A 26,952-nucleotide genomic window follows, 5' to 3' on the forward strand; every position below is an offset into this window, starting at 1 on the left:
GGAAATTTGCTTGCAATTGCAAATTTGTACTATCTTTTCAAACGTATTACAAGTGACCGGGTTTATCATATTGTATACAAGGAAATGTTAATTTGATTATATGGATGACATCTTTGTGTGCATCAATTTTTGTCTGTTGACCATTCTGTATATCTTACAACCAGCTGCAAAATGAGCAAATATATGTCGTAAATTGTTAGGCTTATCGGAAAATGGATACTATTGTCGTTGAAGTGTCGTTGAAGTCAAAGAAGAAGATGTGAAAGAACAAAAATGAAGAATCTGTTGTTTGGTACACCATATATACTGTGTGTGTTTAGTTATTTGCTCAAGCTTTCTGACCAGTTAGATTTTATAATGAGGACAACTTTCATTTTTGCCAAACTTTTCGCATGCTCACATCAATTTTGAAGTCCCCGAGGATGTCATCCATATAATCGAATTAACATGGCCCAAGAGGTAAACACGGCAGATTACAACGTTTCTATGGTAACATGCAGTGGATTGTGCATCCAGCAGCCCTTGGTATTTTGTCATTAATTTGTACACGGTTGCCATGGCAACTCACTTTGTACAGCAGTCCTCTGATTAAACACAATTATATTTTCCACCAATCAGAGACTGCATTCCAATGACAAACATGATGTGTGATGAAAGAACTGACCCCATTGGTCACTTGCTAACATTGTCCCCATGGCAACAGAATAACAGAACGATGCTCTATATACTTAGATATGCTATATCCATGGAAACAAGACTTTGTGGACATGTCACACTTGCAAAAAGACATTTGTTGTCTGTTGACCTATACAATAGTTGCTGCAGGATCTGTTGTCTCTTGTTGCAGGCGTGTTGTCTTGTGTGTCACACATTGGGCGGAGTGTAGCTAAAAAAAAAGTACAAAAATTCCATGTTATTCCATATGCATGTGCACGTACAAAAGCTGTTTTTCTTCTAATGCTTGTTGCATATTTTCCAAAAGGACATTAACATACGCAACCCTACATAAATATCCAGGTACAGCGGTGCAGCAGCAGTCAGAAATTACAAATGTAGGTGCACAACTCCAATTCTGCACTTGGTGCACTGCACATGCACTCAGTATTTTGAGCAGAAATTTGACTGTATTTGTTACCTAAAAAAAACAAATGGATATTTGGGTTGAAAAGGAGTACAGACATCCTTACCTGAGTGTGTCAGTTTCCTCAGAGGGAGCTTCGTCGATGCCCGGCATGGTCGTGGAGCCAACACTGTGCCACTGGCCTGCCTCAGAAGTCCTGCTGTCCTCTACTCCGCCAGGACTTGGTCTGGAAATGACACGTGGGCAAAGTCACTAACGTTTCAGCACCACAGACAGGGACAGAAGTGCATAACGTTTTCAGTACCTTGGACAGGGATCACTGATATATAATACTATTGTGTGAAGTGATGTGAGGTTATCAAGACTAAATGTGGGTAAAAACACTGACATATCAGCACCACAGACAGGGACAGTAGTGCATAACGATGATCTTTATTTGCATGTTCTAGCCAATATGGGCTAAATGCAGTAGTCTTACAATAACATGAAAGGCTAAAGGTATAGTATCATTGCTTGCAGTGTTGCTGGTGAACTTTCCCCTTTTACAGTATCGATTTTGTCTTTTTGCTTACCTTTGCTGGTTGGCAGGCGTGGTTGTGCCGTAGAAGGCCGGGGAGGTGGGCTGTCTCCAGGCACGCTGGGCCTCCTGGTCCTGGTGATCATGGTGGGTCTGGGTCTGGTGAAGCTGCAACAAGGGAGAATCACATCAAAATTTAACTTCTCCCTGCTGCCTAACACAGTAACCAATCGAGAATTGATAGCTGAACAGCTACTTCAGCGTGTTGACAGGGATACATTTTCCTTGTATTACATGCCATAAAATGTGTGTGTGAAGTTGCAAAAGTTCAGTGAAAAATGTGGAGTTAACGGAAGTAAAGACAGAACAATGGAGAGGGACCTGTCCTTGGTGCTGAACGACTCTTGAGTGCATTATGAACTAAGGCCAGGAAAGCTTCATTTTTCATCTACTTACATGTACATAGTGGATATAGGCATACATGTATCTTTATTACCATCTTTTGTAGGTTGATGGTTGGGAGCAAAGTCGTTAAGGTTTTAACCATAAAGATGTTAATACTAAGCTGTTAGCAAAACTCTAAATGACCTGGAAGTAAACTGTCATGCGGGACCCGAAAGAGCTGGGGTACACCCAGACCAATGTCAAGTGTAAATAAAGGCATAAACAAACAAACAGCACTTTGGAGAGTGGAAAGATATGGTGGCCCACATTGGTGCCACTAACTTGAACTGTGCGGTGGTGACTAGGGGTGGATACCGATTCGCTGGACCTGATTCGGACCTATATAACATCCAAAAATTGGGTCCAAAAAACCTTAAAGCCAAAAACCTGAGTCCAAAAAAACCTGAACAAAGTACAAATATATTTTTCTATTTTGTTTGATGAAAAGTGTTTTGAGTCTCCCTATGAGAAGAAAAGGCATCTACAAAGTAAAATAAGTGAAACATTCAAATATCAAATACTGGTTTGCCTTAAAAGTCTTCTCACCAAGAAACTTTTACAGTCATACATGTCAGTCTTAATTCCCTATGCTTAATATTGGTTTCATAAAACAAAACATGTCAACTAGACAGGATCAGGTCCAGGTTCAGGTCCCGATCTGAACCTAAATCTCTGGACCTAAACCTGGACTTGGACCTTATTAAGCTGAACCGGTATCCACCCCTAGTGATGACGAATATTTCTCTCTCTATCTCTCTCTATCCAATTTAACGTCTTTTGTTCCCCATCATCTGGGGGTTAGACGCGCCTGCACATGGATGGGGAAGCCCCAGAACTCCTCATCAAGTGCAAGTCCTTTTTTTGTAGCAAGAGTTTTTACGGCTGGATGCCCTTCCTAACGCCAACCCAAACCCTACTGCTGGGCTTAGGACATGGGAAATGTGTGTTAAGTGCCTTTCCCAAGGGCACAACGTCTGGGTGCATGTCCGGACATGTCTGGGTACTCCACTGGGGATTGAACCTGGGTCTTATTGGTTCATAGCCGGATGCTCTGCCACTGTGCTACACAGACGCCACATGATGATGAAAACTCACTAAACAAGCCTACCTGGTGCATGTACAGTGCGCTGAAGCTCATCTCAGCTGCCATCAGCTCCGTGGGAGCCATGGTCTCCTGTAGACTGACTGGTTCTGGAGTGGGGGGGAGGGCGTGGTGGATACTGGTCGATCCACGCGGGCCCATGGTAGAACTGTAAAGGTACATTGTGTTAAATAATAATATATTTACTGTTACATAATATTGACATCTTTGTGGTGGTTTTATTTTTGCAGTGGCTTACTTTTCTCATTTTCTCAAGGACTCTCCAGCACAAAAATATGGCACAGCAAACATATTTCCATTGTATTATAACGGTAACTGTAATCTAGAATTGTTTCAACAACAAAGTAAAAAAACATAATAAAAGTCTCTTTGAATATAAGTGGGGGTAACAGTACTGCAATATTACTTGGAACACACTGGTCAGGTATTTTCAACTTAAGATATTTTTATATATATATTATATTAAGTGTGGCCCAAGGGCTATTGAAACAGAGATGGCACCGCCCTACGCACCATCTGATGTGGGAAGGACTTTAATTACAACTCTGTCTAACAATTGTATAAGTTCTTGTTCTTGTATTTGATCTAATTGTATTTAATACTAAAACTGTAACTTGAAAAAGAAAACAGCCGGAAGGAGTCTGCAACGGAGGCTAAGGTTGTGCACCCAAAATTCTTTCTGTGCACCTAATGTTTTTGTTTGGGTGCATCAGTGCACTTATTCCCAAAAATGAATTTCGAGCCCTGATAAAGGTGGACTCCAGGAAGAATAGTGCGAAACTATGAGTAATGAACACTAATGAGATCTGAATAACACAAACAAACAAACAAACAAACAAACAACTCTTACCTGCCCAGCAGCCCAGTGTTGGGAGCCTGTATGGGACCCTCTATACTACTGATGTCCCCTCGGACCAGCCCGTACCGTACAGGTGCATTCGTGCCGGGTTGGGCATTACCCTGCTGCAGGGGCTCGGCACCACCGCCGGGTTCTCGTTGCGGGACCAACGTCGCGTCAGGACCCAGTCTCCCAACCATCAGGCTGGTCATCATACTGGGGTACTGTGTGGAAAATGATTCAAAACTGATTTCTTGACACTCTTATAAATACATATTAGCACTATATTTCTCTCTCTTTCTCTCTCTCTCTCTCTCTCTATGGTCACACTTCAGACTAAGCATAATGCTTTTTTATAGCTGTTAGTGCAATGCAGCTTCGCTACGACACAGGTTTATAGCCAAGCACACCAGGTCATCCTACTCTTCCTGATAAGTGTGTTGAGTTCATTCACGTGTGGATATTTGACGCCTAAGGCTAAAGACTGAAGATTCTCCATACATGGCGCCGTCTGCTTTTCATAGATCTTTTAAAATCATTTTTTAATTTCTTCAATGACTATGATGGCCGAGGGATCCCTTTGTACCTTGAATATTTCATCCGACAGACTTTTTAGCTGCAAATAATCTAAAGTAGGTATAAAACTCACCCCAGCTGATGACAGAGACTGTAGGGACTGGAAGAATGGGTTGTCCACCATGACTGCACTGTTCAGCATGTTAACGTCTTTGTGGGCTGGCAAAAACAACACAAACAGTTTACTCAACAACAATAACAACAGTAGTCTCATCTTTTTGATATAAAAAACTTTTGTAAGCTTATTCTTATAATGTTCAACAGAGAGTGAATAACTAAAACAACATATTAGATAAAACTAGACAAAATTAGACAGACCTAGGGGAAAGACATGCTGCAACAGTAACAATTAGTTCAGTGCTTTGATGAGTGGACCCCTATGGCCTTGCACTGAGCGAGTTTGTAAAAAAAAAAAAAAAAATTACCCCAAATATACTAGGATAGCAGCCGAGTCATGATGATGATGATGATGATAGAAAAAGGTATCAAAGACAAATGATTATGATGAAAGACAAGAAGGGCCTCCCTGATATAAAAATCTTGGCATTCTTCTAATGCATCTTGAGAATTCCTAGTACAGTAGAATCCGCTTAACTGCACCACCTATTTGTCAGCGTTTTTGGTGCAATTATCCGGCTGGTGCGATTATGCGAAATGCCCAGCTGGACCGCACCACCATGGGCGAGGGCGTGTATTGTTAGTCAGAAACACTAGCGCAAAGAAAACAGACGAAATTATTCAGTTGTTAACTTTGTTTATTGACCCTTTGCTGAAAATAAAGAAATGACTACGAACCTGTTTTCATTTTGAATTCTTTCATTTTTCCATGCGATCTACCGCATTACAACACACGTAGTGTTACAGGGGAGGCATTATGAAACATCGTCATGCCGATCATGGGATAACAGTTTCTGTGTTACACTACGTAGAGTGCAGTTGTCGATTTACGTAAATCATGTACCGCCATGAAACTATGAATTGAAACTAAAACTTGGTTACTGATTACGGGTGACCCGCCCGGGACCTCCCATACGATTCCTATCAATGTAACTGTCAATGGAGACCGGCTTCTTTTGCTGCTCAAAACAGTTTTGAACATATTGGCGGTATTGCGCCTTGACACCGGCAGGTATTGGCTCATTTGTACCGCGTTTGCCGATTTGAGCGCACCTTTTCAGTTAACTTGTCGAGGATTTTTGAAAAAAATTGGTGCAGTTATCCGGCATTGGTGACCATGCGTGGTGCAGATATGCGGAGTCACTAACAATGCAGTGAATGGGAACCGGTTTGGGATTTTGGGATTCGGTGCAATTAAATGGAAGGTGCGTTTATCCGAGGTGCAATTAAGTGGCTTCGTCTGTATGTGAATGGTGCACACTTATATATAATATTCATAATCATAGCATACAGTTACATACACTATCAGCTGGTAAATTTTCCAATCTTTCATAAGGCCACATCAATTTAATTCCTTGGTTAACGGATTTTGATTTTTAATTTCAGCACACAAAAAATAATGAAAACAAAAGGCTGGGGTGAAAACTTGCACCTGACCCTGTTCACTCCCTGAAACTGTGAGCTCCAAATTAAAAAGATTCCTCTGAGATTCTGTTTTCATGTTGTTTTTCCAATCTAGCATTTTGAAAAAAATTGTGCTTATTCCATTAACCAAGAAAATTAGATGGTGTGGCCTAAGTTCAAAGAAACAGACTTTCAAAACACCTATTATAGTAAACTCTATTATAGGAAACACATTTTGCAAGTTTCCCTCTGAAAACATCTGTGGTAGGAGGTATTATTCATTTTACTTGCAAATAACAGCCCGACCCTTTTACCTTGTTCCTTGAGGTGGTTGATGAACTTGTTGCAGTGCCGGGGCGGCTGCCAGGTGGGGTTAGTGAGTGTGAAGTGCATGAGGGACAGCTCAGTCTTGCCGTCCTCAGCCTGGTGGTACTGGGACACATCTGTCTGCTGCTTCTCACCCGTCCACTGGGGAAATAAATTTAAAAGAACTTTAAAAAACCCAGTTTGTATTAGAATTCATGATCTAGTTCTAGGTCATCACAATTCTTGATTTATTTTCAGTTCTGGAACAGAGTTCATTGTTAGTTCTGGGCAGAACACTTAGCTATAGCCTACACTCATCTGTAGGTTCTAGAACAGAAATGAGAGCTGGTACAAAACAATTTATCTTAGCTTGAAAGTTTGTCTGTGTTCTTGGTAGATTTCATTCTGAAGCAAAGTTGAATTGTAATTTCCAACACAGAAATAAGACTTGCTCAAATTTGCAACTGTCAAAAAAGTCAAATCTTTGTGTTGGAAATTACAGTTCAACTTTTTCTTCAGATTCAAGTTTTTTTTCTTCAACTACTACTCTTCAACTTAGAGAGAAGCTTGATTCGAGAATGCCGCTACTCTTATATCAATGAGAATTCCACTGTTTCTATTCCATCTCTTCATACATCTTAAAAAAGATTTGTTAACATTTGAAGGGCCTCTAGCACAAAAAATTTGCTGGCAACAACTTCTTTCACTGAATTTGTTGTTCACCAGAAGGTTGCAGAATTTTAACATTGCAGGAGTCAAGCATGTATTTCACCTGACTATCTAGCATTGGATGGAACTTGGTGACCTGCAAACATTGGCCAATCACTGCAGTGATTGAGAGGACACGAGCTGTATCGCTGTCAAAAGTGCTCTTTCAGAGATCACAAACTTCCTGATGAAAGAATGCCTCATTATAATGCTGCAGCATTGCAGAATATATGGAACTACCCTGCCTTTGCATTTCAAAAACTGTAGTAAAACTGTATTAAAGGGTACAAAGAATTACATCAACAGCCAAAGAGTTACCTGTGGGTTGCCGTGACGTTTGATGTCCATCTGAGCGAAGGAGCAGACATCTCCTACTCCGACCACGTCCACCGTGAAGTTCCTGAAGAAGTCCACGATGTCCAGCGCCTTGGAGCGCAGCGAGAAAATCAGGATGAGGGGAGTGATGATGGGGCTGAGCAACTCCTCAAGCAGGAACACCTGTGGGAAGGAGGAAGATGCTGGTTAGAGAATGATGATTCCTTGGAGAACAGATAGAAGATGAGGATGAGCAGAGGGATGATGGGGCTGAAAAACTTCTTCAAGAAGAAACTTTGAGTTCAAACTTTATTGTTAAATCAACTTCTGTCTATCTCTCAGCAGGAACACCTGAGGGAAGGAGGAAGACGCTGGTTAGAGGATGATGATTCCTTGGAGAACAGATAGAAGATGAAGATGAGCGGAGGGATGATGGGGCTGAGCAACTCTTCAAGAAGAAACTTTGAGTTCAAACTTTATTGTTAAATCAACTTCTGTCTATCTCTCAGCAGGAACACCTGAGGGAAGGAGGAAGATGCTGGTTAGAGGATGATGATTCCTTGGAGAACAGATAGAAGATGAGGATGAGCAGAGGGATGATAGGGCTGAAAAACTTCTTCAGAAGAAACACCTGTCAAGGGAGGATTGATGGGGAATACTACTGGTCAAACTATCAACCCCAGGCCATCAGCAGGGCATCAAGGGGTCCTCTGGACGCCCTAAACTTAGAAAACAAAGAAATTAGATGCCCTCAGTGATGACACTTTTTACGTGCTCTAAAGAGATTGACTTTAAGTTTCCAAATTATAGTAGCCAGTCTTATTTTTGCCATTACTAAAGAAATTGAATAAAGCAAAATCATCAAATTTTGATTTACGTATACAGATACATACCTTCAATCAATGAAAGGACTAGAATATCAATCTATTATGCTTCTTACTTTGCAAGACCCTTCATTGAAAGACCATTTGTAGCGATATCCATATTTGCATAATTAATGCAAAAGTGTCATAAAAGTGGCAAATTGTTGGACTGTTAACATTGTGAACTGTGTAAGTTAATCAAGGGTGTACATGGCCAAGCATATTTTATGCAAATGATTGTGGAAGTTAATGAGACTATTTCCTGGAGATATGAGGTCTCCGAACTCTCGTTTTGTCTGTCACTGTAAAGATTTCATATTCTTTGAAACCATAACTTACAGCCTTGTACTGGAAGAGCTGAGAGAACTCGTCCCTGACCCTGTAGGTGTGCGCCTGTCCCTTCCACCGGTCAGGCATGTAGTGGATCTGCGCCAGGATACACACCATCAGCTGCTCAGGGCAGAATACCATATTCTGGAAGTGGAAGTGAGAAAAAAATTGTTCTAAGTCTTAGAATATTCTTGATCTAAATTTAGTTTCAGTTCTGGAACAGAGTTCATTATCTACATGTATTCTAAGCTGAGCATCAAAACACCAATATTCTGGAACAGATTCTTTTTTTAATATGCTCTAGAACTCTAAATCTAACTCTAGTTCACAAATTAGTTGTGGGCAAAACAATGATGCTCTGGAACAGAACTTTCAGTTCTAAAACCAGATTTTATTATCAGTTCTGGGCAGAACATCATGTTCTGGAACAGACTTCATACAGCATACAATCTAGAAAAGAGATTCTTTTTCTTTTTAGTAAAGACATCATTTTTTGTTTTTGTTTTTTTGTTAGACCATCATAGATGGTCAGAACCACACGTGGCGTCGTGTGGCGCAACTGTAGAACACGCGGCTGTCAAACAAAGGGTCCTGGGATCTAATCCCAGGTTCGCCCAGAGACATGTCCGAACTTGCGCCCCGACGTTGTGCCCTTGGGAAAGGCACTTAACACGGCTATCCTCACTTCACTCAGGTGTAAATGAGTACCTAGCTCTTCTAGGGTTAGGGACGTCCCTCGGATAGGACGTTAAATGGACGTCCCGTGTTTGGGGAGAGCCACACCCCGCGCACGTAAAAGAACCCACCACACCTTTCGAAAAAGAGTAGGGGCATGCCCCGGTGTGTGATGGTCCAAATCCTTCTATCTGAAGTTGGTGATTCACTACAAATCACCCGGATGGAGGCTTGGCGAACCTCCGTCTCGTATTAGCCACACGGTGATTTACATCATTCACCCGGGCGCATCACCGTTTTGTACGACTGCCAATGAAAGGGTATGTCACCCCGTAAAGGGGCGGTATAATCCTACGCAAGGGGCCAGTTCTGGCCTGTGCACGTACTACTACTACTACTAAAGACATCATCATCCCTTTCCTCTTGTGTGGCATGAACGTTGAAAAGGGTTAAAAGAAAAGTCAGACAAAAAGTTGACATTGAAAAGTCATTCAAAAGGCTTGGCCTATTCTACAAAATGATCTACATGACTTGTATGATCTATATGGTCTTGTTATGAGAGGAACACTTTTAAGTGTCTAATCGTATTAAAAAGCCTAATAACATCATTATTGTTCTGTGATATTTAATGTTACAGAAGACATCTGTTAAGTACTCACCTCATCTGGTATAAGTGCCCGACAACCAGCCACGAGCACACCTGTAGGGGGAATGAACAAGACTTCTGTGAACTGGGCCAAGAACGGATGTGTATCACACATCAAAGCACTTAAGGTGGCAGTACACAGTATTTGTCCGCGACCCCTGGGGTCTATGACGCGGGGTAAGAAAATAGTGCGCACTAAACGTGGACCGCATGTATACACTTAAACGTGAAAGCCAGCGAGGCATGAACTTTACTGAATGATAGCGTAATAAGTCGGCATTTTGATCGTATGAGTAAGATTGTGTACATGCGCGTGACCTTTGCAGCAGCCAGCCTGGGTGAGTCGACTGCAGTTCCGTATGACCTCGCATGACCCCATTCAAAAGAGGGCGCCAGAACGTAAAAAAAACACAACTTTTTTTGTTTTCAGTTATATTGTAGAATGTACCCTCAATTTAAACATATCCATTTGTCGTACTTCAGAAATGCATCGTACTATATTTTTTTCGGCGTCGACCTCAGTCAGTTTGTGGTCCTTAACCATAGAAATCCCCATAGGCGAAATACTGTGTTCTGCCACCTTAATCACTCCAGAGATACCTGACTTAAGAATTTGTTACAGCTTCCAAACAAGGTTCAGATTTCAAACATCAATTTTCAAACTTGTTTGAGGAAAAATAATTAAAAGCCTGAGACTCCATGGAACAGAAATATGATAATTTGCACATTTGCTTCCAGAAGGCCTTGAACTTACCCATGAGAGTGGTGATGGTCAGGACATGTTCGATAGTCAGGACATCTTCATCATAGATAGTCAGAACCACCAACACGGCAAAGATAGAACCAGCCAAAAATGCCACATGTCTGAAGACAGGGACAAACGTACATGTAAGTGTGTAACATGGGTGTTTTCTATCGAAATCATCACAGATCAACAAATATTACATTCAACCTTTTTACAGAATAATAGTAAAAATCACAAACAGATTTGAATTCGGTAACCCAGCTTTTGAAAATTCAATAAAGAGATAATATAGATTAACTTTCTCCATCCTAACTTGTTCTACTTTTTAACAAATTGAAGTTTTGCTGCATCGATTGTCAAATAGAATGAACTGTGCGACATAAGAATTTTTTCAGGCAACTCTCAGAATAATAATTGTAAGCTCTCAACATGAAAGCAAGCAGATCTCTTATATCAGCTGCTATCTTTCAAATCATTCAGCCTTGTGCATTCCTTTAAGTTGACAGTACCTTGCTATAAGTGTCATGACATGGGATGTGAAGGAGTTCATGTATTTCGCAGCAGGCTGATAGGCTCGGGTTAGTCTGAAAAAACAAACACAGTAACAATCAGTTAGAACACCAGTTGGTACATTGTAAAATTATTAATCAAATCCTAAAATGTACCAGTCTACCACAAAATTAACGTAAAGGGAGTTTGTTAAATTTTCCATACCTTGCATTAAGCTCATGATCTAGCTCATTGAAATGTCGGAGATAGAGACGTCCATAAAGGGACCTGCGGATGGAAGTAGAGGGTCATTATGACATGTACAGAAAAAGTATATATATCATCAGATTTTCAACATGAATCAGCTCCTTCAGCTATAAAATCTACCCTTTTTGTCAGAATCGTATCCTATTTTTGTACATTTTCTAAATTATTCAATAATTTTGATTTCAATTCTTGAACATTTCTAAAAAATCTGCAAAACAGTGTCCTTATCAAATACTTACCACCTAATACATTGAGCAACACGTACATGTAACATACTAGTCAAGGTATTAGCTAGCTATGCATCCATGCGTCTTTTGGAAGCCCTATACTAAAATAACAAAGAAATTAGACATCCTCTTTTGCAGTTGGACGCCTAGAGGACCCACATTTCCCTGGTGATTGCATACACATGTTACTGTGTTACAGTACCAGACACTGAGACAGCATGAAAATTGGGTTCCCTCACTGTAAATCCTAGCTTAAAGCCTGATACTAGTCCATCTCTTTGAATCAACTCCTAGATGACTGTCTATACGAACTGTTTACAATGGCAAACATACCATTTGCGAGCACCAAGGCTGCCCGGCTGGCGTTTCAGCACCTCAGCGTAGGTGAAGAAGGAGTACAGGATCTGCCACATCAGGATGAAGGGACACAGGAGCAGGTTTGCTATACCCACCCACAGGATGTGTCGGGACAACCTGTCAATCAATCAATCAATCAATCATGTCAACATGTCAATCAATCAATCAACCAATCAGTAAAGAATCTACCGCATCAGGAGGAACAGATACAGAAGAAGGTTGGCTATACCCAACCACAAGATGTGTCGGGACAACCTGTCAATCACTCAATCATAACCTGTCAATCAATCAATCAATCAATCAGTTGACCAATCATCAACCAATCAGTAAAGGATCTGCAACATCAGGATGAAGGGACACAGGAGAAGGTTATACCCACCGGCCCCAGGATGTGTCGGGACAACCTGTCAATCAATCATTGACAATCATAATCTGTCAATCAATCAATCAATCATGACAGCCATTCCATCCATCCATCATTGTTGTTGTACAGTTGTAAAATTTTATCAAATTTTTATACAGCTTCAATTATGGCTAACCAGTACCATGAACTAGCTTAAAGTTTGCAAATTATGGTATAAGTAAAGAAAATTTTCTTATAAATTATAAGAAACTTAAATTCCTTACTTGTTTGCGAGTTCCACTCTCTTGCTGCTCTTCTTGTAGTCTTCTTTCAGGTGCCAGTTGTTGGCAAACGGAGACCATGGGCCCCCTACAGCACAACACAATCAAGAAAAGTCATAAGTCCATTCAAGTACATCAATACCAGAGACGATCTTAATGTGAAATCTGCTTGAGTTAAAATAAATGCTTTGACTTGACTTTTGATTGTAACAACTAGAAATACAAGGTTGAATGACTTAAGACATTGTCTTGAATTTGTTACATAATCATGACTTGTACGTCTTCTATATAATGTATATTAGGATTCACCTCAGTCTTTTCCTAATTAAATCAGTTTTCTAGTATTACACATATTTTACTTACAAAATAGTATCATTTCCAAGTTGTATTTCAAGCCATTGGTCAGGAAAACTCTGCAAAGATAAACATCAAGAAAGATGAATCTTCAGCACCATACATAGGAAATACTTGAGGGTGTCAAACAGACCAGTTCATGCTTGTACTAATAAGCCATACAATGAGAAAGCTAAACTTAATCAATGAGGAATGAAAAACTTTAGAACAGTAAGCCCACACTTACAGTTCCCCCATGCCTGGCAGTTGAAACTTGAGCTGTAGCAGCGACTTGTTTACCATGGCAACCGTGTAGTTTTTGAAGCGTAGGATTCTGTGGTAAATATCTGCAATTACAGAAGAGGACCAATGGAAGATTAGATTCATACGTTCAATCACTATCACAGGAAGAGAAGCAAAAATGTCTTTATTTTCATTTTCATGACCTTTTAAACAGAGGATTTTGTTAAACCCAACTTACTGCACTGCCCACATTAAGCATGATCTAGGTCATAAGCTTATGTCATGGCCAGGTTGTTCAAATTTCACAATTTTAACTTACAACTACATGAAGGGACCTAAACATATTCCTTCATGCAGTTCTGTGATTTCTTGTTTGTGGATTGCGCTGCAAATTAAGAGATTCGCGAGGAAACAAAATCCTTCTGTATTGTATGTAGGACCATCCTCATTAGATAGATTTAACAACACTTGCAGCTAGATGTGCAAAAGTTAGGTGTGACAGGTCATTCAGTGTGATATAACCAGCTGCTGCTGCACCATGCCATGGGTCTGCGAAGCTGGTGTGTTACACCGGAGAGCAATTTTATCGGCCACATACTGCATGTGAATCACTTTAATATAGCGGCAGGAAAATATAGCGGTTTGGGGAAAATTGAGTAGGTCACAGCACTTAATTTTAACGGTTTGAACAAACATTACTGTCTCAAATACTAGTAATCATACATTAGTGATGATGAAATTTTAGCGGTTGACAAGTGACTGTTAAATCAGCTAAAATTAAGTTACAGTTCACAAATCAAGAACTACAGTATCATAGATACATTCTGATACAGATACTGTTAAAATAGATCACCCCTTACCCAGTTCTGTGAGTTCCTGTTTGTGGATGCACATCTGCTGTTCCACCTGAACCTGCCGGAGGCAGCGCTGCACCTCATGCCAGGTCATGTTGGGCAGGTCATTCTGGAGTAGGATATAGGTATGAAAAGATTTATGATACTGCCACCTTACCATTTGTTAACTCCTGGCATGTATCCATCCTATTCTAGCTCTAGTCTCCTCCTTTGATTTCCCAACAGAATAGTTTGGACCATTACATCATTTAGAAACTGTAGGAAACTCAGAAACTGTAGGAAACTCAGAAACTGTAGGAAACTCAGAAACATCAAGTGCAGAACTAACCGCTACAAGAACTCCCCAGTACCCTATCTAGTCCACTTACTCAACAATTAATCACGATGGGATACAGAAATTAAAGTTTGCTTCATTACCTTTTAAGAATCTTGTTATGTCACCAAGTTGTAGATGAATTTGATTCGTTTTAACCGTTATGGATATTTTGATAATGTATGTCAAGACGTTTTAAGTATTTTCTTTATGTTTTTAAGATAATGTGATATATGATTGTTTTTAAGATAGCAATCGATTATTCCATAAATACATAGTATTCGCTCCCTTGCCTGTGTGTGCTCCCTCTTATTCAATTTTTGTAGAAAACCCCCTGATTACCATAACCATAAACTAACTCCTTCTTAGTTGTCCTAGTGGTCCTTACGTGTGATATCTTGAGGGCCTGTGTGTAGAACGTCCTGATCTCCCAGTAGCGGAAGAAGTTGTAGACGACCTTTATGAAGCGAAGGAACCAGAAGAAGGAGGCCAACACCAGACAGACAACGATTCTGGAGTCCAAGCTGGGGAAGACAGGTTTTCAAAATGTTATAACATCCAAGATTTGGTTCACACAGACAATACATAAAACAAAAAGCTTTCAATATCTTGCCCAAATGTTGATCAATTTTGACAGACAGGTAGACAACACTTTGTACAAAAATAGTTAAATCAGTAAAATTAATACAAAATTGCTTCTCTTACAAATACCATCTGAAACCCTGGGTTAAGCATATAGTATTATAAAGCAAGGAGTCTGAGACAACTTGAATAATTTTAATATCAATATTTTCTGTCAAATTTCCAGACAAATGCATTGTAAGTAGAGTGAATGAGATGTATGGAAGATCTTATAGAGATGGGAATGTTTAATGCCAGTGTTTAGTATTTCTTGATTTTCAAGACACAATGCACCAAGACATAATTTTTCAAGACTGTGGTACCTGCTTGCACATTGGTCCAATGGCACCAGGGCTTCAGGTAGGGTCACCTTTCTATCTGGGTGGGGGTTCTGCAAAATAAGTTCAACATTGAACATAAACGTGCATGTCAATTGAATAAAACTACTTTTGCTAGTACATTTATCCTGAAATTATGCTGTTAAAATTTATAAATTCATTTTAGAGGGTAAGAATCATATTTATAAAACAATTGAGTCTGCAAAAATAACTTTAGTACGCATCTTCACACTCCTGCATATCTGGTGTTGTAATAGGTCAAGGTACTGATAAAGCTTAAAAGCATCCAGAGCATTTTATGAGGCTTGAAACTTTAATTGAAAAACTCAACTTTCTAGTCATTCCTACAGATAGTAAGTTTCAATAATACTATACCATAACATATCGAAGTCGTTGATACGATGTCGTTGTGTGATGAGAACTGCTAGAAAATCCAAGCCCTAATAGACTGATCCTGACTGTCTATCACAATTAGCAGTTCGACCAATGAGAGAGCGACTGCATGTCCGTCAAATGTTTGTATTTTTATGTTTTGAATTTGCATTTCTACGATTTGACAGAGGTGGACGGGGCTATGGTATCTACAGTATTTACAGTAGGCGTGCGAAACTAAAAGATTACCATGTAGATTATTAATTTTTGTGCCGTTTTTGCGCACTTTTGAAAAGAAATCCGAACGCAAATGTGGTAAACAGTGGCATTAATTGTCAATTTCATAAAGATTGCACCAACTAGAATATTTCCCGTTTTCAAGTCTTATAAAATGCTCTGGGTGCCTTTAACGACTGTTTTACAGCCTGAACCGTAGCTAATTGGTTTACCTTGTCCCCAAACAGCACGTCATAATGCACACACTGCAGCAGGAACGTGGTGAAAAGCAAGACGAAGATGAATTGCCTGAAAAAAAAATACAAACCAAGTTAACATTGGATTAGAGACCATCACATGTCAATAATTCAATTAGTATTGATCCATTTTGACTCAAGATGTGAGAATTGTGACGGTACCAAATGTAGGAATTCTATTGCTGCTACATGAATATTTGCTAGCTTCATTGTCTACTATTTGTAGATGTTATGATATGTTTCCATTAACAAGTGAAAATATAAATTCTTAATATTTCATATTCTTCTTTGTTGTCCTACATTACTAAAGCCTAGGTTACACATAGCCGAACATGGCCTCCCGACTCTCCCCCGACCATGGTTGGAGTGATTCGGGAGTGATTCGGGAGCTTGCTCGGTTGGCGTTCGGCCGAGTCGGCTGGCGTTCTGCTGAGTCGGCTGGTGTTCGGCTGCGCCAGCCGAATGTTTTGAAAATTTCAAAACATTCGGCTCTGGACGGAGGGTCTGAAATGGGTCGGCTGGTGTTCGGCTGGTGTTCGGCGCGGTCGGCTAGTGCTCGGCTGGTATTCAGGATTGAGTAAGTAGTAAAATTAGAACCTAAACCACGCCAGAAACACTACTGACTTACTCCCAACTAGTTTCCAACCTACCCATAACTCACCCCAAGGCCGTAGACAAAACACTGCTAACTAATTCTCAACCAAGTGACTACTATCGGAGCGTGGGCGAATCACCCCCGACCTTCACACGACCAAAAACAAAGAAGAACACTAAAAGCAGTATTAAAGCTAGCCATGATCCGAATTCGATCTCTCGGTGATGTTAACAACATAATAGAATGGATTATTTTGATTAAAACCGAAAATGACCCCTCTTTTGAAAGTCGCTGAATATGTCCATTTAAATTCGTGAGAGGGTCTGCAATCGGTCGGGGTTTAGTCAGGAGAGATTCGGCAGTCTGCGGCTAGAGGTCGGGATGGTTGGGAGTAAGCTAGAAAGCATTCGGGGCCCATTCGGGAGTAATTCGTGTACTGGTTAGGAGATGATCGGCGCATCTTCGGCGCATCTTCGGCGCCAAAGATAGGCGTGGCCCAAAAACTGGTCAGAATGCTCCCGAACTACCGCCGACCTGAGTCGGCTAGCGTTCGGGAGCCATGTTCGGCTATGTGTAACCTAGGCTTAATATATGCTCATTATAGGTTTTTTCAAACTTTACTTAATATTTTGCCTTAGAGAAATCAGCCGCCAAAAGATATACTTACTAGTACTCCGATTTGCTGTATCAATTTTGTGACAAAAGAATATTATATCCTACAGTAAGTTACAGTACATGCAGAAATGTTGATGGTGGTTTTATGTTCCAGTTTTTGTGGTATTAGTTCTTCGCCTCAAACTTAAAACTTTTGGCCCAGTTCTACCCCCTTGTCGACTATTGTCTCAAACACAAACTTAAAACCACCACAAACACTCCATTTTCTCCCTACCCCGAAATTAAAACCATGCGAACTTAAATGTATTTACAGTATACCAAGTATCATAATAATGGTTCTTACAGTAGCTCCAGAATTTCCGCCAGCATCATACAGAGGAAGCCATGGCGCTGGTGGTACTGGTACACGTGCAGGGGGGTTAAGGATATATACACAGGGGACATTGTGGATGGTAGACTTCACCCCTTTTTATCCATACTACTTTGAGACCATTCCAGTCTAACAGACAAAATTAGAGATGGTAGACCCCCCCCCCCCCACATCAAACACACAAACACATAGTACACGCACACACAGAGACACACACACAAACATGAACACATACACACACACAGAGACACATCCACACACAAATATGGGTGGGTACCGGTACCATGTACCGGTACAAAACCGGTATTGTTGTGTGGACCGGTCCAAAAAAAACGGTCCGGAAAAAATCAGTGGACCGGACTTTGGACCGATTAGAAAATTCACAGTACTACAAGACTACCAGCATGCAGGCGGTCACATAATGAAATATAATGATGTCATCGGTCTAAGAAAATACAAAACAGCAGATTTAACGAGTCGTGGTTGCTCTTTTTCGAAGATGTTAGCTGTGAATCTTATCTAGAAACACCTAAAGGATGAGTCAACACACGACGACGCGAGTATAGTTACCTTCGCGACGAATGGTTTCGTCGAGTAGGTTATTCGACGGTGCTTGTCTGTGTGTCTGTTAGTGAACAGAATAAGTCGAGAACGCCTGGATGGTTTGTTGTCGTAGTTGGTGTGTCGGTGTGTATGTGGCAAATCTCAAGATGATTAGATTTTGGGCGAAGTGTTTTGCATAATTAACGAGAAAAGTGTAAATATGTGTTCAATTGTATGCTTTACTATGCGTTCTGGTTGCGATGTGTGGGCTGTATTGTTTCAGGGGATATTGATACGGGTAGATGGGGGGCAAAGTTGGTCATGAGGGGTCATGAGGGGTCATGAGGCAGGCAGGAAACGTCAGTTACATGTACTGCCAGGGACAAATTGGCTATCAGCCAGCTGTAGGGCAGATACAAGAGATAGGCTTGCCCATATAGGCAGTAATGCTTTAAAGCACTAAAACAAGGGCTCAGAAAAGGATTCACCTTAATTGCAAGCCCCAAAAATTATTATGCACCAGAAAGCCACATCTGTCTACTTTAGAATCATGCAAAGAAAATAGACAGTTGACCATCTCGTTCTCTCGTAACAGCTGACAGACGAAAACAATCGTCAACTTTGACCTACTCCCAGCCTGGAAGAGTCCACTCGGAGCATGTGAAACCAAACCACAAAGATATCTCCTTACACCAATTAAAAGACTGAAACATACAAATTTTGACCAAAGTTGGATATACACGGCCTTATATGAGTAAGAACAGTCATTAATGCAGTGCCACAGCATGGGAATACCGAGCATGTCTGTGTGTCTGTTAGTGAACACGATAAGTCGAGAATTCTTGGAAGGATTGTCTTGGTATTTGGTATGTTGGTAGGTCTCGATGAAACCTGAAAATGATTAGATTTTGGGCCCCCTATCGGCTTGTTACGGTACTGCAGCGGAACTTCCTGTTATGATATCTCGTGTTGTGGACATGCTATGGAACTGATTTTTGAGTGGTAGATAGCTCGTTGGGCAGAGAGTAAGTGGTATAGGTTTGGGCCCCCTAGCAACTTTTTTGGAACTGCAGGGGTAGGTTTTGCTTCAGACTTTGAAAGGGAATAACTCAAGAAGGGCTAGATGGAAGGTCATGATTTTTTGCATGTACATAGCTTGAGCGATGATGTACATGATTGGATACTTATTATGCAAATCAGTAACTAATTTGCATAATTAATGAGGAAAGTCTATACATTCATCAATTTCCATGATAGGACTCGCAAACATGTGACATATGTAACTGAGGAAGAGAGAAATATTAATAGATATCAGCTATGCAAATGAGAACCTCATTTACATAATTAATGAGAAAATAATATAACTCGAGATGGGCTTGATGGATGGTCATGATTTTTGGTATGTAGATAGCTTATGTGATGCTTTGTATGATTGGATGATAATTATGCAAATCAGATTATAATTAATGAGGCAATTTTAAAAACCTGCTGTGTTCCATGATATGACTATTCAAATATGTGACATTTGTAACTGAGGAAGAGAGGAATGTCAATAGATAGAAATTATGCAAATGTAGGCCTAATTTGCATAATTCATGAGAAACTACTATCATTCCATACTAGTAAATAACGGCAATTTCATACTTGTTGCATTTAGAAGTTGTGTGAATGTGAACACCATTGAATCAAATTATGCTAATAAGGAGCTTATTTGCATTATTGATGAAAAATGTTAGCATAACCTTCTTTGTTAAGCTCATAATCATAACAAGGAGGTTTGGACAACTTATGTTATTTGGGTGAGGAGGATCAACTGGTATGATTTTTGATTGATGAAAAACACTCCTAATACGTCAGTCATAAAGGTCAAAATCATTTCGCGAAGGTATGAGGTCGTAGAACTCTTGTTAATTTTAAGACAGTGCGAGCCTAAGAAATCATATGGTTCCAGACATGGCGTTATTGTCCGACACATGCATATACTTGCAATCAAGTAAATCACTCTCCAAAATATGATGTACTGCTACACTACTATAATCAGGTACAGGTCCAGGTCCGAACCTGGACCTCACCCTCTGGACCTGGACCGATCCTGAATTTTCTGTACCGGTACCCACCCCTACACACAAACATGCACACACACACACACACACAAACACACAGACACATGCACACACAAACACACTTGCACACACACACACACATAGACACATATATACACATACACATTAAACAGACACACATGTACAGACAAGCAAAAAAAAAACTTCACTCTCTTGGGATAAAGTACATACAGCTTGATACATAATTCTCTAACATCAAAGCTCCTTTAGTTATTGAAAACAGAAAGGATATCCTTGTGAAGAAGTCATCCAAGTTTTCAATGTGGTTCCAACGATGAGCTGTACAGAAAAAAAGATGGCAAATGAGTAAGAGAGAAATCCATTTATGATGAAAATATCAAAAAATTCCAAAAAGACACTTCTATTTTACAGGACCTATCAGCAGAGATTTTCATTGTGTTTCATGATCAAAGTGAGTGTTTTGAAATATTATTATTCAGCAGCATTATTTTTTGTCCACAAGAATGAATAGTGTTGTACTGTACCTTTGGTGACAATGGGGTCATCCCTACAATAAAGTTTAAGCTATTCTACCCTATATATAATGAGAACACCTCCCTAAACTATAGTTTCTCATGATCAGATGAAAAATACACAAGACAGCCACAGTGCTCAAATAGTACAGTCAAATGAATGTCATCTTGGCAAACTCACCTCCTGATTTGGCATAATTTTAATCTTTTTCATTTCTTTTTCATATATTTTAAGTTAAAATGGGGAATTCTTTGGCTTCCTGAGGGGCAAAATAACTGTCAGACGGGCTTCAACTGTGACCTAGAAGCATCCCTGGTCAATCAGAATCTTATGCTTGTAACAGAATCTGCTCCCCAGGCTAAGGGGGCACATGGTCAGGGCATGCCCCCCCCCCCCACCCGTTTTCCCCTCTTTAGATCATGGTGTTGCCTACCCTTGTTGCTGTCCACGGCGTGCACCAGAAGTTCCCTCTCGTTGGGCGGACTGTCCATCTCCTCATCGTAGAAGGAGTCCAGCCGACGGTAGCTGGTCTCAAGCTGCGCCATCCTTGGTTTCTAGATCTACACAAACAGTGTAATAAAACACCTGAATTATCAGAATAAATGTCATCTATTTATTTATCTATTTCGATTTACCACATTTGTGGAAGGATTGGCATAACAGGTGGCTATCACCTTTTCAAGATGTCATCCCAGACCGGACTGTAAGATTTGGACCATCGCACACCGGGGCATGCCCCTACTCTTTTTTGAAAGGTGTGGTGGGTTCTTTTACGTGCGCGGGGTGTGGCTCTCCCCAAACACGGGACCTCCATTTAACGTCCTATCCGAGGGACGTCTCTAACCCTTGATGAGCTAGGTACTCATTTACACCTGAGTGAAGTGAGGAAAGTCGTGTTAAGTGCCTTTCCCAAGGGCACAACGTCGGGGTGCAAGTTCGGACATGTCTCTGGGCACAACCCGGGATTAGATCCCGCAGGTCCCATTTTTTGACAGCCGCACGTTCTACACTTGCGCCACACGACGCCACATGTCATCTATGTTGGTGTATCAAGTGTTTTACAAGTTTGGTGCCAAATGTTAACATTAGCAGGTTGAAGGTTTAAATCAACAAAATTTAGTTAACTTCAATATAAATGTGAAAGTGCTGAATATTTCCTTATCTCTGCATATAGCCCTTGTTTTGTACCTAGAAATTCTACTCTTTAATCATATATAGAACTAGAGTTCCACGAACACATTATCTTCGTCAACTAATCAAGGCTTATTACGGATAGTGATTAATATTTACATGCTTTAATATCACCCCCTGCAAATTTGATCATACACCATGTGCATTGTAATGATAAAGTGACATCTTCTTTGTCAGTTGTCAGTGGATGAGTCATGTCCAAATGAAGTACACTGTCATGACATTACACAATCACTTGCTAGTTGTCGTCTGTGCAAGGGTAGATAAATTTTTATGATTTGCATTTAGCAAGATATGAGATCCCGGCATGATTTAAGCACCCTGAGAACAGAGAGACACTTGATGACCAACCTAGCTTTTTTTGGAGCTAGTAAATCAGAAAGCCCGCTGCCTGTTGGTCAAGTACTGTACATAACGGCAACCATATGCATACATGATACTCCTCTCGTAATTTCAAGTAAGATAGATGGCATCATGGCACCCAGGTAGAGCTGTGTACAGGTACACTGTACCGATACAGTACTGGGTACAATCAATTAGGTACAGGTCCAAAATACCTGACCCTGCTGTATCGGTACTGGACCTGTACTAATCAGGTCAAGTCTGACTCAGGGGATGGCCACTTTGACATATAGAATTACTATGAAATTACTGTGGGAGTTAAAGCCACATCCATACTACTACTAGTACTATACTCCAGCACAGAAAACACATCTGCAAGGCTGGAGTCATAAAAATAATACTTAGCACAATTAAATACTATGTTGTAACCAGTTCAAACATGCTTTTGTCCTTATTGGAAATCTACGTATACCATTTTCTGAACAAGTACAAAATGTAGTTTAGGTACAGGTTCAGGTCCGGACCTGTACCTAAACCCATGTACCTGTACCTGAACCTAAAATTTGTTTAGGTACACAGCTATACATCTAGGCTATGATACCACCTGCTGGATCAGGTGATTTATGGTCAGCTGCCATCCCATCTCTCACACCTGTTACCTGTACATCACATGTCAACCAACAGCTACAGACCATTTTCATTTCGGTCTTACCAAACTGTACTTAAAAAAGGCTTCAGTCACATGTCTTTATCTTCTCTAAAGATACAGATCTATCTGGAATGTCATGCCCTTGCGCAGGACAGACAAATTTGGCGTAAGAGGTATCTTTATTATCAAAATAATGTATTTATTAGCCTGAAATCTAGTCCATTTCATAAGTTGGAATCATCACTTCTACACACTATAGGTTAGACAGACGCAATCAAGAACTCTTCAGATGAAGTTTGAACCAATACGAAAAACACTTATCTCTTGGTTTAACATCTAGATTTATAAGATGAAAATGCCAAGAATCTATCTTACCTGAAATTATGGTAGGAATATCATATATGCATTGGGCTGTACCTTTTCAAAAGGCTTTCTGACTAATACTTGATCCCAAAATAGCTATGTTGGCCATCAAGTGGTACTGTGTTCCCAGGGTGGTTAAATCATGCTGGGATGTCATATTTTATTATTATGCTAATGATACAAATTGACCAGCTTCCATTTTTTGCAGACGACAACCAGCAAGTGATTGCATAATGACATGACAGTGTACTTCATTTAGACATGACTCATCCACTGACAACTGAACGTGACACAATTTCAAAAAAGAAGATGTTATCCTATCATTACAATGCCCATTGTTACATATTGAACGCACAATACAGACAAAGTAACAAAGGGTTTGTTGAACACCTGTCCATGGAAACTTTAGGTTTAACATCAACCTATGAAACTACAATAAAGGAATTCTACAAATAAATGATATTTGACGTTTCTATATGTCAGAAGAATAAGCTATTCAGAAACTAGAGCAGACGTAAGTTAAGACTAGAGATAAATATTAGCTGCTTCAGCAAATATGAACAGGTTTGCGTTTTAGTGTAACTAATCTGGGGAGAGATGAACATAACTGGAAAGGTTACATTTGCAATCAAATTATTGAAATGCCTGAATACTTCACTTCATCTCCCTCCCTTGCAAAAACTGACTGTTCTGAAACGGTATATTTTCGCAGAATGAGCTCTTCCGGTGATACCTTCAGTTAAAACGCAATAGGTCAAGAATATTTTCACTAAAAAATGGACTTTTGCATTATCACCCCGCTTTTGAATTTTTTGTAAGAAAGAAGTGGTGTAAGTTTTGGCCCCTTAGCAGCTTGCTTCGGAACTGCAGGGGTGTTTTCTGTTCAAATCTTTCAAAGAGGATTGCAGAATAAAGGAAAGACAGATATCCATGAAGCTTAGACAAAGATGAACATAATGCAATGTAAGTTATTCAGATTTGGAGCTGATTAGCATAAATAATGAGGAAATCCTACAAGCCCGCTATCTTCTACAACAGGACTTTGACACATGTAAGATATGTTATTTACATGTATGCCAGGTGTAAGATGTGTAAATAACAATTACAGAGCCTAGTTCGCATAATGAATACAAAGTATTAATATTATAAGTCTCAGTTGTTCACACGTTCACACGTGAGGTCAATATGTTAAGTCTAAGGGGGGTTGTACCAATTGACCCATTTAGATACAGACGCAGAATTAAGTACAAAGGCAACATTTTCAAGAAAATGCATGATATTTTACATAAGTAAAACATGTGCTTTTGAAGAAGCTGTCATTTGCGCTGCATAGTGTTTGTGAAGTGCAATAATCCGTCACCATAGCCCTTAATCCGTCACAGTAACCTTGATTTTGTCACCATAGCCCTTAATCCGTCACCCTTGCCCTTAATCCGCCACCATAAACTTTAATCCGTCGCCATAAACCTTTATCCATCAGCAACTCCCTCAAGCCGTCACCAGAGACCCTAATCTGTCACCCTTTCCCTTAATCCGTCAGCCTTACCCTTAATCCGTCGACATAACCCTTTATCCGATAGCATAACCCTTAATCCGTCACCAGAAACCCTATTCCATCACCCTTTGTCTTAATCCGTTATCCTTACCATTATCCCATCACAATAACCCTTAATCCGTCACCCGAGCCCTTAATCCGTCATCATAACGTTGATACGTCACCATAGCCAATAATCCGTCCCCACAACCCTTAATCCGTCACCATAACTCTTAATCCGTCAATCTTGCCCTTAATCCATCATTATAATACTTAATCCGTCACGAGAGCTTTTAATCCTTCAGCATTGCCCTTATACCGTCACTGTATTCCATTATTCGTTAGCATATCCCTTAATTCGTCATCCTTTAACTTAATCCACCATCCTTACCCTTTATTCGTCACCTTAGCCCTTGATCCGTTACCCTTTCCCTTAATCTGTCATCATTTCCCTTAATCCGTCACTATAACCCTTAGTCCGTCATCCTAGATATTAATCCACTGCCCTTGACCTTAATAAGCTATTCTTGCTCTTAATCCGTCTCCATAACCCTTAATCCGTCACGAAGGCCTTTAATCCCTCTTCATTGCCCTTATTTCATCACCCTAGCCTCTAATCCGTCACCATAGCCGTTAATCTGTCACCAGAGAATCGAATTCGTCACCTTTCCCCTTAATCCATCATGCCTACCCGTAATCCGTCACCATAACCTTAATCCATCACCCTAGCTCTTAATCCGTTACCCTTGCCCTTAATGCATCGTCAATGTTATATCTTGTTCTGACCAAACTTTAGGTCTTTTAGGCAATATAGACCACAAATGGCATGACAAAGTTAGGATGGTACAATTGTGATGGGAAGTTTGACTGGATATCAATTTTCAGCTCAACATAAATTATGCACATGAGGCCCTCATTAGAATAATTTATATCTCGGTGTATTCAACTTTCCAAAATGTACCTACAGGTCAAACATGACATATGTTAGCTGTAGCATGGACCATAAAGGGAATACTAGTATAACTTTCTGCAATGCCGGTACCAGTATTTAATAGAGCTTCCACCCGACATCTGCTTGGTTTTTGTTTCCCAGACTCTAGTGTGAATTAATGACTTCTCCAGGCCGCGGCAACATGGATGCACCGATGGGGGTATAAGTTACATGGCCGGCCTTGTGGTCTTCCGTCTGAGGCAGAGCGAGCAGAAAGGTCACAGCTACAATGGTGTCTAGACGTCTGAGAACGAACAGCATTTTTGCGTTAGAAAACAACTCATTTCCAGCGATTGTAGAGATTTCTAACCTCTCGTCGAAAGTCGTGACAGCATGGTGAGAAAGAAGAGGCCAAAGTCAGCACCTCTGGAGCGGAAGTTAAGAGATCGTGAGCGGAAAACGAAGGTACGTAATACAATCAAGTAACCGAGATAGCTGGAAAAGGACAGACCGAAGTGCCACAAAGGCGCGGGAGGAATTAAGGAACTCAGGTAAGGTACTTGGGACTCGCTTTATTAATTTCGCAGAGAAGGTTATGTTTTGCACAGCGTTCGTGTGTGTGTGTGTGTGTTTGTGTGTGTGTGTGTCCGTCCCCGTCCCCTTAATGTTTATTCTCACGACTATTTTTGTCCCCAAACTGAGATACAGAAGTTTTCTTTACAAAAGTGAAAGTTAATTTGCATAATTCGTACTAAAATAGACAAATCGTCTGTATTGCTCTTTTGATCCGTAAATGTTGTCCGTAAAACATCCTGGGATATCGAATATCTTCTCCAGTTCAGGTCGGCAATCTGAATGACCCAATATCATAAAGTGCATGGAAACGTCACTTTTCATATGTCACTGTACCGGCAATTATCTCGTCCACATTCAATTAACTGACTTAGATAACCCCTTTTTGTTTATTGTCACAACTATTTCTGTTGCAAAACTGGGGAACATCAGGCCTCCTGGCCTAGGGGACATAGTTTATAGAGAAAACGT

The 26,952-nt window shown here is 40.3% G+C and overlaps 1 protein-coding gene across 1 annotated transcript in view; it reads right to left on the reverse strand.

The window, feature by feature from the left end:
• Positions 1-26,952, reverse strand: part of LOC136447046 (autophagy-related protein 9A-like) — a 42,030-nt gene continuing 15,078 nt past the window's right edge. The window contains exons 2-25 of the mRNA XM_066445723.1: positions 21,332-21,458; positions 20,657-20,703; positions 17,732-17,796; positions 16,155-16,230; positions 15,319-15,386; positions 14,763-14,898; positions 14,068-14,170; positions 13,212-13,311; positions 12,995-13,044; positions 12,635-12,719; positions 11,984-12,124; positions 11,382-11,444; positions 11,177-11,251; positions 10,677-10,786; positions 9,936-9,976; positions 8,611-8,745; positions 7,412-7,591; positions 6,394-6,547; positions 4,632-4,717; positions 3,995-4,206; positions 3,151-3,292; positions 1,654-1,766; positions 1,188-1,307; positions 1-886 (exon numbers count right to left, since the gene is read on the reverse strand). Coding sequence (XP_066301820.1) covers positions 865-886; positions 1,188-1,307; positions 1,654-1,766; positions 3,151-3,292; positions 3,995-4,206; positions 4,632-4,717; positions 6,394-6,547; positions 7,412-7,591; positions 8,611-8,745; positions 9,936-9,976; positions 10,677-10,786; positions 11,177-11,251; positions 11,382-11,444; positions 11,984-12,124; positions 12,635-12,719; positions 12,995-13,044; positions 13,212-13,311; positions 14,068-14,170; positions 14,763-14,898; positions 15,319-15,386; positions 16,155-16,230; positions 17,732-17,796; positions 20,657-20,703; positions 21,332-21,443 — 2,436 coding nt within the window. The 5' untranslated portion in view covers positions 21,444-21,458 and the 3' untranslated portion in view covers positions 1-864. The remainder of the gene's footprint in view (positions 887-1,187; positions 1,308-1,653; positions 1,767-3,150; positions 3,293-3,994; positions 4,207-4,631; positions 4,718-6,393; positions 6,548-7,411; positions 7,592-8,610; positions 8,746-9,935; positions 9,977-10,676; positions 10,787-11,176; positions 11,252-11,381; positions 11,445-11,983; positions 12,125-12,634; positions 12,720-12,994; positions 13,045-13,211; positions 13,312-14,067; positions 14,171-14,762; positions 14,899-15,318; positions 15,387-16,154; positions 16,231-17,731; positions 17,797-20,656; positions 20,704-21,331; positions 21,459-26,952) is intronic.

Source organism: Branchiostoma lanceolatum, chromosome 13 (assembly GCF_035083965.1).
Source record: "Branchiostoma lanceolatum isolate klBraLanc5 chromosome 13, klBraLanc5.hap2, whole genome shotgun sequence".
Taxonomy (NCBI): Eukaryota; Metazoa; Chordata; class Leptocardii; order Amphioxiformes; family Branchiostomatidae; genus Branchiostoma; species Branchiostoma lanceolatum.